General features: G+C 35.6%; 1 protein-coding gene across 2 annotated transcripts in view; it reads left to right on the plus strand.

Annotated features, from left to right (window-relative positions):
• JMY (junction mediating and regulatory protein, p53 cofactor) overlaps positions 1 to 12,004 on the plus strand; it is a 68,712-nt gene that overhangs the window by 19,180 nt on the left and 37,528 nt on the right. For both annotated transcript variants that reach the window (XM_070412240.1, XM_070412241.1), the window contains exon 2: positions 6,032 to 6,205. In XM_070412240.1, the coding sequence (XP_070268341.1) occupies positions 6,032 to 6,205 (174 nt within the window). The remainder of the gene's footprint in view (positions 1 to 6,031; positions 6,206 to 12,004) is intronic.

Here is a 12,004-nt window from a genome sequence, read left to right on the forward strand (position 1 = left end):
TATACACGTATTTTCAGCTGCATGAGGTCAGCTATATATACAATGGAATACTACTCGGCCATACAAAGATGAAATATTGCCATTTTCGACAATATGGATGTATCTTGAGGGTATTAATGCCAAGTGAAATAAATCAGATGTAAAAGAACAAAAACGTATGATTTCATTTGTGGAACATAAAACATAAAGAAATGAAAGAACAAAAACAAACTCAGAGATAACAGACAACAGATTGGTCGTTGCCAGAGGGTGGGGGGCAAAATAGGTAAAGGGAATACTGTACACCTGAAACTTACATAAGGTTATTCAATTAAAAAACAACAACCTTTCTCTAAAAAAAGTATGTATTCACTTGATAGATCATGATTGAAAAAGTATAATTGAAATGTAAATCTTCTCTCCTCCTACCCTCATTTCTTGTCTGTGGTTCCCCTTCTCAGAGGTAATCACCCATAAGAGTTTATTTTCAGATTCAGTCACATATACAAATATATATAGGACATTGATACTCCCTATGTTTTAAACAACCCATATATACTATATACTCTAGTATACATAATGGGTTTTTTTCCTCTTAGGCTATATTTCTTTTTTTTTTTTCTTTTTCTCTTTTTAGTCCTCACCTGAGGATATTTTTCCATTGATTTTTAGAGAGAGTGGAAGAGAGGGAGACAGAGAGAAACACATCGATTGGTTGCCTATTGCATGAGCGCTGACCAGGGCCCGGACCAGGGAGGAGCCTGCAACCCAGGTACATGCCCTTGACCGGAATTGAACCCAGGACTGTTCGGTCTGCAGGCAGATGCTCTATCCACTGACCTAAACCGGCTAGAGCTAGGTTATGTTTCTTTTAAGGGCTAAATAATACTCCATTGAATGGATTTGTTTTGATACACAGGATTTTTATTTTATTTTTTACTGATCTTTTGCTCTTGCTATTAAAATAGCTTATCTTTTCTCAGATGTGAAAGTATATTTATAGGATAAATTTTATAAGAGGAATTGCTGGGTCAAAGAGAATTTGCATTTTGTTTAAATTGCTTTCTGTTTTTATCTCCTTTTCAACACAAAACTCTATTTTCAAAACCTTTCTTATCTTATCCATGGAAAGTTTTAGTTTGTAATTTATTTTGCAATTCTCATGAGTGAGTCTTCATTTGTTCGAGTCATTTCTGTGAACCCATTCCATTCTTTACTGGTTTTTATGTGTTGTGTGACTACAGAAATTGTCTATGTTTTGCAAATATTTTTCCCTTTGTCATTTGTCTCTTGATTTTATTTTTTTATGCCTGTTTATACAGTTTAAAGATTTTATAGCAAGGTTTATTACTCTTTTAATAGTTTCTAGGTTTTGGGTCATGCTTTAAAGTCCCCCATAATGAGATTATTTAAAGCAACAAAAACACCCCTTGTTTTTTCTCCTAGTTTTATGATTTTGTTATTTGCATTTAAATTGTGAGCCAGTGGAATTTATTTTGGTATAAGGAATAAGGTAGGGACCCAGCTTATTTTTCCTGATGAAATGACAGCTATCACAAAAATGGTTTTTTGAATGATTCAGACTTATCATGCAGTAAATTTTCATATATCTGAACTCTTTACTACTTTATTGTGCTTGATGCTTATAGCAGATATTTATATTACCTGGTAAGGCCATTGCCCTTCTTCACAAATAGTTTATTAAAGAATTTTCCTTATTTTTATTTTGTCCTCTTATTTTTCCATGTGAATGTTGGACTTTTCTTATGATATAAAAATGTCAAGAGGCCATGTTATTACTGTGTGAAATTTATAAATTAATTTAATAAGAAAGAATTGGTATTTTTATTAGTCTTTCATTTATTTACATTGTTTTTTGGCCTCTTTTAACATTTTATTTAGATGGCTCTTAATAGATTTAAGTTTAGTCCTAAGTATTTTTCTTTTTTGTTGTTGTAAATGGAATCCTTGCTGGTTGTTGCTTATATTTACTGTACAAGGGCTGTTGCTTTTTGCATAGAAATGATAACAGCTTATTGAAATCTATTTCTATTGCAATTTTTTAGTTTATTCTAAATTAGATTTTTTAAAGCAGATTTTTCTCAAAAGAACTGGAATATCTTCATGATCATTTTATTGTTTCTTTGTAGGAGTATAAGACCAAATTAAAATTTAAAAAAACCCCAACACAATAAGAAGTATGTCATCAGAATGAAGAGAATTAATTTGGTGATTGTAATGGCTGTTGGCTTTAAACATCCAACTTCATTGAATGACCCATGTACTGGAGATAAGATACTGGACATTAGACAAGAAGAGAGGGAATAGCCTTGTACCTCTCGTCTAAAGATGAAGGTCATTCTGTGATTGGTTTTAGTAGCAAAGGTTTTTTTCTTTTTCTTTTTTTTTTTTTAAATTTATTTTATTGATTATCCACAGAGAGGAAGGGAGAGAGATAGAGAGCTAGAAACATCGATGAGAGAGAAACACCGATCAGCTGCCTCCTGCACATCTCCCACTGGGGATGTGCCCACAACCCAGGTACATGCCCTTGACCGGAATCGAACCTGGGACCTTTCAGTCCGCAGGCCGACGCTCCATCCACTGAGCCAAACGGGTTTCGGCGGTTTTTTCTTTTTCTTTTTTTCCTTAGAATAGGTAAAAGTGCTTTAATAGAGAACTAAGCCATGAGAAATGGGAATGTTGGCTTAATTTTAGTTAAACAGTGCTAATTGATCTAATGTAAAATAACAGTAAATATAGTGAGAGAAAAATTATAGTAAGTGGAAAAATTATTTTAGGTTCAAGAAAAATTTACATACCATAACTGCATGAATTTGAATATGGAACACATAATTTATATAACTTTATAGAGACATCCTCACATTATAGTTAAATGGGTATATTAGTATATTTACCCACAAAGCAGCACTGAAAGAATGCTCCTCAAACTTTGACCAGCCTACTTTATGAACGATCTTGTTAAAATTCAGATTCTGATTCTGTGGGTCTGGAGTTGGCCCTGAGGTTCGATATTTCTAACAAGTTCCCAGATGATGCTGGTGTTGATGGTAAAATGGGGTGGATTGACCACATGCATAATCTATTTTCTACTCCATAGATGGTTTCACTGCTTATTAGATTGTGCTGCATTTATAGACTCAGTGTGATCCCCTGACTCCCTAGTGTGTACCCTCTACTTCTGCCACTCCCCTTCCTCCCACCAAGATTTCTCATGCTTTATTCATGTGCTTTTTTGAATTTGGGCTGCTCTTCTTCACATATTTAGTACTTCCTATTCTTTGTTTTTCTGTTTTAAGTGTTTTATTGCTCTCGATTATTTATTTATTTTTAAATAATTCTTTATTATTGAAAGTATTACACATGTCCCCCTTTTACCCCCCATTGACCCCCTCCAGGTCACCCCTAGTCCCCCTACACCCCCACCCCCCACCAGGCCTTCAGCACCCTATTGTCTATGTCCATGGGTTATGCATATATGCATCCAAGGTCTTTGGTTGATTACCTACTACCCACCCACCCACCCCACCTTCTCTCTGAGATTCCTCACTCTGTTCCATGCTTCCATATCTCTGGATCCACTCCATTCATCAGTAACACTATTTTGTTACTTAAATTCCACATATGAGTGCAATCATGTGATACTTGTCTTTGATTGGCTTATTTCACTTAGCATGATACTTTCTAGGTCCCTCCATGCTGTCTCAAAGGGTAATAGAGTCTTCTTTTTTTACTGCTGCATAGTATTCCATGGTATAAATGTACCACAGCTTTTTTATCCACTCATCTACCGATGGGCACTTGGGCTGTATCCAGATCTTAGCTATTGCAAATTGTGCTGCTATAAATATAGGGGTGCATACATTCTTTCTGATTTGTGCTTTGGGTTTCGTAGGATATATTCCTAGAAGTAGGATCACTGGGTCAAATGGCAGATCCATTTTTAATTTTTTGAGGAAACTCCATACTGTTTTCCATCATGGTCGCACCAGTCTGCATTCCCACCAGCAGTGTACTAGGGTTCCCTAGTGTTTCCTATCCTTTAAGACCCAACTCAAATTCTAGCTTTAGAACACCTTTTTCAACTGCTTTAGCTTACTCTGATCCATTTTTTTTCTAAACTTTTACTGTTATTTACAATCATTATTTTACTTTTATATCTGTTCTTTGTTTCTCTAGTTAGATTGTAGACCTCTTAAAGATAAAATTGATCTTAGACATTTTGCATTCCCTACATGACCTCTCCTCTTGGATATCTAAAGAGCAATTTGGAGAGTGTCTCTGAATCTATAATCTTTACTTCTAAAAACTTATGTCTATTCTTGTGTTCTTTGTCTCAATGAATGCCAGAACCCTAATAGTAATCCTTAATTCCCTGTATCCTAAATCCACTCTTTTACCAAATTCTGTTCTCACTTACTTTTGGCTACTCTATAGTGCCTTTAGGTAGTTGTTTTATAATATTTTGCCCAAGTTTATAGTTATTGTCAGAGGGAGAGTTGGTTTAATAGGACTAATAGGAACTACTCAGGAGATAGTAGAAGTGGAAGTTCTCCATGTTAGCCATGAAAGTTGGAATTATAATAGCCTTGAAACAGTAGAATAACTAATATTTGTAAGGTACTTTTGTTATAAAAGCACTATAATGTAGATTATCTGATCTGCCATGATTATTACTGATATAGTAGGCAGAATACTAAGTGCCCTAGTACTGCTGCACTGTGGTCAAGAACCTGGGAAGGAAGTGAATCCTGAAGTATAAATTTAGCATAATATTGTGTATAACAAAATGTGATAGCTAACGCAAGAAGTTGAAGAAGGAAGGTAGTAGTGGAAACTAGGCATCAGAAAGAATAGCAGAATTTTGTGCCTGTAGGCAGATGACACTGTCACCAAGTAAATGGACTCTAAGAATAAATAAGTAAAATATTTTTTTATTTTTGCCACATGGTTCTTTTAGAGGTCCTGTAAATTTCAGCTTATACTTCCTTGGACAGCCTTTTCTCTCTACTCTGTAAAGTAGGTCGCAGTTTATATAACACCAACTCCTGCCCTTTTTTTTTATGGGACCCATCATTTTATTGTTTTACTTTTATACTCTTAAAACATAATATTCTTCATAACATGTATTATTGTTTATAATGTTTTTATTTTATATATTTTTATTGATTTCAGGGAGGGAGAGAGAGATAGAAACATCAATGATGAGAGAGAATTATCAATCGGCTGCCTCCTGCATGCCCCACATGGGATCGAGCCCACAACCCCGGGCATATGCCCTTACCGGGAATCAAACCATGACCTCCTGGGTCATAGGTCAACACTCAACCACTGAGCCATGCAGGCTGGGCTGTAATGTTTTTATTTTTTCTTTCTCTTTTTCTTTCTTTCTTGTGTAATGTTTTTAAATGGAACAGTACTGTGAATTCCATGAGGAAAGGGGCCATGCTTTTGTATGCCCAGCTCCTAGCCCACTGCCTAATATGTTAGATCTCAGCCCATATTTATTGAGGAATGAATGAATGAATGATACATAGATACATACATGAGCAATGAAGAAAGTTAAATTGAGTTCCAAATTGGGAGGAAGAAAGGAGTGGCAAGAAGATTTGGGGAAATTAGTAAAATAACATTGGCATGAGTTGATAGCTATCTTGTAGATTAGCAATAAAATTTCTAAAAAATAAATATGGAGAAAGGTACTAGACCATGGAAAACTTTTTTAAAGCGTTAACTAGACAAATAAATAGTATGGAGTCCTAGAAAATACAAAGCACAGGAATAATATGGTGAAAACAGTTTGAAAAGGATAATTCAGGCAGCGTCTTGAATAATACACCTAAGGCATGGATATGAGGGATAAAAAGCAATTGGAGCTTTTTGTTCCCTCTTGCTTCTGTGTTTCAGGGTTCCCATGTCCTCATGATAGGGTGCAAAAAGCAAATATTTATAGGCTGTTATAATCAGATTTCTTTCTTTTATATATATATACATTCGGATTTCTTTGTAGTAAAACTTTATTGTTCCACAGCTCTTGGATAAGCACAAGAATACAGAGAGCATGGTGGAGCTTCTGAACTTGTATCAGATGGAGGATGAAGCCTACAGCAGCCTTGCAGAAGCCACAACTGAACTCTATCAGTATTTACTACAGCCATTCCGAGACATGAGAGAACTGGCCATGCTACGAAGACAGCAGATCAAGGTATTTTTTTAAAACCTAAATAGTAGCCTGCCTGTTTCATAGTTCTCAACCTGGCTGGCCATGCATTTTAATTACTAGTGGAACTTCATAAAAATGTACATATCTGGTTCTTTGTTCACAAAGATTCTAGTTTGATAGGTTTGGGCTATGTAGAGCCTGAACACATCATTTTAAAGCATCTCAAAAGACAATTCTAAGTAGCCAGGAGAGCAGCCTAGAAAGTAAATACAGTGAGAGATTTCCCTGCCCGCTTTCCTGTACATCTCTTTCTACTCCTGTCTCCCTTTTAATGTTTTGGGTACCAGGTAGTCCCAGACTTCTTTACCAGAAGTTGGGAACATTTGTTTTGGGAAGACCTTGTTTTGAAAGTTACAAGGATTTAATGGTAGAGCTTTCAAATTCATGATACCTAATTTTCATGTGTAAAGTATAACATTTTTTGAGGCAAATGTTTAAGGATTGGGTTTTATAGCTGACCTCAAATAACTGTACTCTGTTTAATTCACATGGAAATGTTGCTGATCTAGGACATGAAAATTGTGTTTTTGCATAATGGTTTAAATTGGAACAAATTATATAAATGTGTATTTGAGAAATTAGCAGTGGGCTCTCTCTGGAGCACATCCACGCCTTTCTTCCCTCTCAGGTGTGCATCTTTATTAGGCCCTGACCAGGTAGCTTAGTTGGTTAGAACGTCATCACCTCGTCCCAATAAACCAAGATTGCTGGTTCAATCCCTGGTCAGGGCACATGCAGGAAGCAATCAATAAATGCATAAATAAGTGGAACAACAAATCATTGTGTCTCTGTCTCTCTTTCTCTCTAAAATCAATTTTTAAAAAAAAGAGAAATTAGCAGTTACTCTGGGAACTTTATGATTGGGAGCAAGGATGAGTAGTATATTTGAAAAATTATGAAAAGGTGAATGAGGTATGTCTGTGTACTTTTCCCCCTTTACTAATGAATCAGAATATAGAGCAGCACAGAAATGAATCTCATACTCCTTTATTAATACTTTTGAAAAATATCGGGGTTGTCAGTCAGTTTATCATAAACTTGGTATTTTGGTTAAAATAGTGACTTGTAAATAATGTAATAATTTGTAGGCACCAGAACATCCTCCAAATTTTTTAATGAAATAGAGATTTTTGTCATTTGAGAAATTGCCTGGAAGGCAGGAATGAACTGAATGACATGGAGGCCCCATATCAGAATCTATGTGCATTTTGCTTTCATATTAATTATATCAAGATTTGTATTGAGTATTGACATTAGCAAATTGATTGAACCTACTTGTTATGCTGTGTTATCCACTAGCATTACATTTTGTTTCATTTTTCCTGGAAAGCAGAATATAGATAAGGAGGAATAGACAAAAAAGTTTTTAAATTTGTAACTTTTTTAAAGGTAAATATGGTATTTTACTTTATTGCTGTTTTTGTGATATTGCTCCTAAATGCCCAATCAACTATGACTCTTCTGTTCTTTTTACCCTTGTGAAGGTTTAGATAGAAGTATTAGATTTAGTTTGTGAGCTCATGCAGTTTGTCAGACAAGTGTGTTTAATGGTGTTGTTATATTTTATAAGCCTAGCTAAATTGATTTTTTAAAAAGAGAACCACATATCACTTTACTGAAAGTATAGCTATCACTAAAATTTCTACAGATTTTAAATGGCTAACAAGAGAATATGAACAAATTTCTGTCAATAAAGTCTACAACTTAGATGAAATGGAAACCTTCTTTGAAAAATACAAACTATCAAAATGGATTCAAAGAGAAATATATAAGTTTTGATAGCCCTATATTAACAAAGTTGAATTCATAACTTAAAACCTTTCCTCAAAGAAAACTTCCAATTCCAGATGACACCATTAGAGGATTTATCAAAGATTTAAGGAAGAAGTAATACCAGTTTTACACAAATTCTTTCAGAAAACAAAGTAGGGAACACTTTCCAACTTATTTTTTTGGCCAGCATTAATTATTCTGATACCAAAGTCAAATGACATTTACAGGAAAAAAAAAAACCCTACAGATTAACATCCATCATGAATGTAGATGCAGTATTCATTAACATAATATTAAAAATAGGATCTAGTAATTTATAAAAAGGATGATATGACATGTTTCGGTTTATCTCAGAAATAGTATAAGGTTGGGTTAACATTCAAAAATAAATAAATGTAACTCACCATATAATCAGAATAAAGGAAAAAAACAATGTTATTTCTACAGCTGCAGAAAATCATTTTAAAAATTTCATCATAAAAAGTCAACAGACTAGGACAGGGGTGGGCAAACTTTTTGACTCGAGGGCCACAATGGGTTCTTAAACTGGACCGGAGGGCTGGGACAAAAGCATAGATGGAGTGTTTGTGTGAACTAATATAAATTCAAAGTAAACATCATTACATAAAAGGGTACGGTCTTTTTTTTTTTTAGTTTTATTCATTTCAAACGGGCCGGATCCGGCCCGCGGGCCGTAGTTTGCCCATGGCTGGACTAGGAGGAGAGGGGAACTTCTTCAGCCTCATTAATGGCATGTATGAAAAGTCTAACATCATACCTGACTTCTTTCCCTTAAGATTGGGAGCAAGGCAAGATTGTCTGTTCTCACCAGTTCAGTAAGGAAAGAGGAAAAAGGCATAAATTGGAAAAGCCAAAGTAAAGCTCTCCCTTCCTCTCGGTAAAAAATCAATAAAATATATTAAAAAAAAAAAAAAAAAAGGAAAGTTAGGTACGTTCCTTGACCGGGAATTGAACCCACAACCATCATACATGATGATGCTCCAACCAAATGAGCCACCTGGCCACGGCTATGCCACATTTTTTTAAATATTTATTGTTGAGAGTATTACAGATATCCCCCCTTTTTTCCCCTATTGTCCCCCTCCACCTGGTTCTTGCCCAACCCCAGGCCTTCACCATCCTATTGTCTGTGTCCATAGGTAAGGCATATTTGCATTCTTACACTTCTTCCTCTCCTTAAAGAATACCCTTCAACATTTTATATAATACTGTTTTGGTGGTGATGAATTTCTTTCGTTTTTTCTTGTCTGTAAAGCTCTATATCTGACCTTAAATTCTAAATGATAGCTTTGCTGGGTAGAGTAATCTTGGTTGTACGTCCTTGCTATTCATCACTTTGAGTATTTCTTGCCACTCCCTTCTGGCCTGCAAAGTTTCTGTTGAGAAATCAGCTGATAGTCACATGGGTGATCCCTTGAGGTGATCCCTTGTTGCTTTTAAGATTTTCTGTCTCTAATTCTTGGCATTTTAATTATGATGTATCTTGATGTGGGCCTCTTTGGGTTCCTATTTTTTGTGACTCTCTGTACTTCCTGGACTTGTAAGTCTATTTCTTTCACCAGGTAAGGGAAGTTTTCTGTCATTATTTCTTCAAATAGGTTTTTAGTATTTTGCTCTCTCTCTTCTCCTTTTGGCACCCCCATAATGTGATTGTTGGTATGCTTGAAGTTGTCCCAGAGGCTCCTTACACTATCTTCATATTTTTGGATTCTTTTTGCTTTTTGCTTTTCTGATTGGCTGTTTCTGCTTCCTCATATTCCAAATCATTTATTTAATTCTTGGAATCCTCTACTGTTGAATCCCTTTATATAGCCACCAAATTTTGTGACCTTTCTCCTAGTGGATTTTGAATATGTTCTTCTTCACCCCTTTCCTTCTCCAGGACCAAGTAAATCAATAAGTGCTTTGTGAAATAAAAAAGATACCTACTCACCCCCCACCCCAGCTGACAGATTAGAATGGAGCCCCCCTTTAGGCAGATGCAGCAGTACACATGGCTTGGCTAAGCATAGGCTAGCACACTGTGAACTACATAGTGCCACTATACATTAAGGTCCTTATCTCTTACCTGAGCTTTTTTTGTTGTTGTTTTGTTTTGTTTCCTTGCCTTTAAATTTCACCTTTAAAAAAATGTATTATTTTACACTCTTTACTGAGAATATTATATCTAATATTAGCTTTGAGTATAAACATTTATGAATAGATGCTGCCAAAGCTAATCATTTCATTCTGTTAACAGTCACTTCAGATGACTCCTGGGCCTGGAAAGTTTGCATCATCATGTATGATGGTTGTGGGTTCAATTCCTGGTACTGCTACATCAGTATATTCACAAATTTATCCTGAAATTTGTTTCACCTAAGAATTGGAGTTGTTTTTTTCTTTTCCACTCTCCTAATGATAGACAGGAGTAACACTAATTTCTCATCTAAAACCCGGTATCTAAGCAAGTGATGTGTTTATCATAAGTAATTCTGTGCCAAGAAATTTGTATTTATAAACGAATCTCACTGTCCTAGCTACCTAAACTGACACATTCTTTTTTCCATGCTAAAAACAGGCACTGTTTTCTTTCTAGTTCTGAAATTGAAAACAGAGGTGTCACTGTTTTTAGCACATGATCCAGATGACCAATGCTGTGCATCTTCAAATTTGCCAAGTTAGGAAATGAACTTAGTATCCTATCTTCGCTTAATGTCTTAGGTGCAGTTGTAATCACATTTTTTAACAGTTGGCTGAAACATTAGCTACTAAATTTCAGAAGTCGGTAAAAAACAACATTGAAAAGCGTAATATATACATGAACAGTGAAGGTAAAGATAATCCAACAACAACGTGTAAATTATCTTCAAATAATTGTGACTGGATTTATTTTTTAACTTTTTCTCTTCAAAAAGCCATAATGCAGATTTTCTCAATTCCGTGTACAGTGTTTAATTGTGCAAGTGAAAATAATTTCTGCTAATAATCTGAGTTAAGATTTTTGAATTTGGAACACTGCTTGTTCTGTTTATTAAATTTCTGTTTCATAGTTGTGTCTGTTGGAAAATCAAACCAGATACTTCAGCAGAGGGACTTAAATATAAAGAGTTGTTAATTAGGTATAAAGTTGTTAATCAGATCATTAAGAAGGCAAGAATGTAACTCTGTAAGATACAGAGTTAACAGTTGCCAAAACAGCCACCACTCTTAGGTTTGGGGGGTATAAAGGAAAGACGTACTTTATTAATAATCAGCAAAGAGGATGGGCCGGGTCCTGGTGAAACTAGTCTCTGAGGAAGAGGACATCGCTCATCTAGTGCTGGTGTTTGAGCTGCACTAATGGAGAGACCCTGCTCTCTAGGGATAGTGCACTGGTGGGCTGGTGCTGGTTTGTCTTTTGGAGGTGGGGCTGGGGCTGGGGGTTGGGGGCACACAATGAAGGTGATTTTGCAAAGGTGGGAAAGCTGGAACTGGATTCTGTTAACTGCTTCAGGAAAAAACTGCAGATGCTGGGTTGAAGAAGCAAGGCTGGGATGATGCTCACAGGAACAGCAAACAGTAAAGTCAAGTGATGCAGATGGGAAGAAGCAAATCTCTTTTACCTCCTCCAACCCTGAAATCTCCTCCCACCCTACCTATTGACAAAGCCTAAGTGTGGTTTGCAGAGCTTGAACCCTAGCATCACAGGGCAGAAGGTGGAACTCGGAGCTAACAGACAAGCCATTTGCATACATTTCAGATTTTCAAAGTTAGGGAAAACATCTAGTAACCTAGCTTATGGTCTTAGGTAAAATAAACTTCCAAGTTCTTTAAAGGGTACAAAGTTTAATCAATCAGGTCTTTGAAAAGGATTTCTATTCAAAATGTGCCGATTAAGAGTTTAAAATTTGGGCTGCAGTGTTCAATTTATTAAATTACTATTCCATACTTGCGAATTCTAATATTATATTTTTTAACTTGAGTGCTTTAAAATCAGAAGTAATCACAACAAAAAGTAGAAACCTT

The sequence above is a fragment of the Myotis yumanensis genome, unplaced genomic scaffold (assembly GCF_028538775.1).
Source record: "Myotis yumanensis isolate MYYU_CA2020_CCGP unplaced genomic scaffold, mMyoYum1.0.hap1 SCAF_4, whole genome shotgun sequence".
NCBI classification, from domain to species: Eukaryota; Metazoa; Chordata; class Mammalia; order Chiroptera; family Vespertilionidae; genus Myotis; species Myotis yumanensis.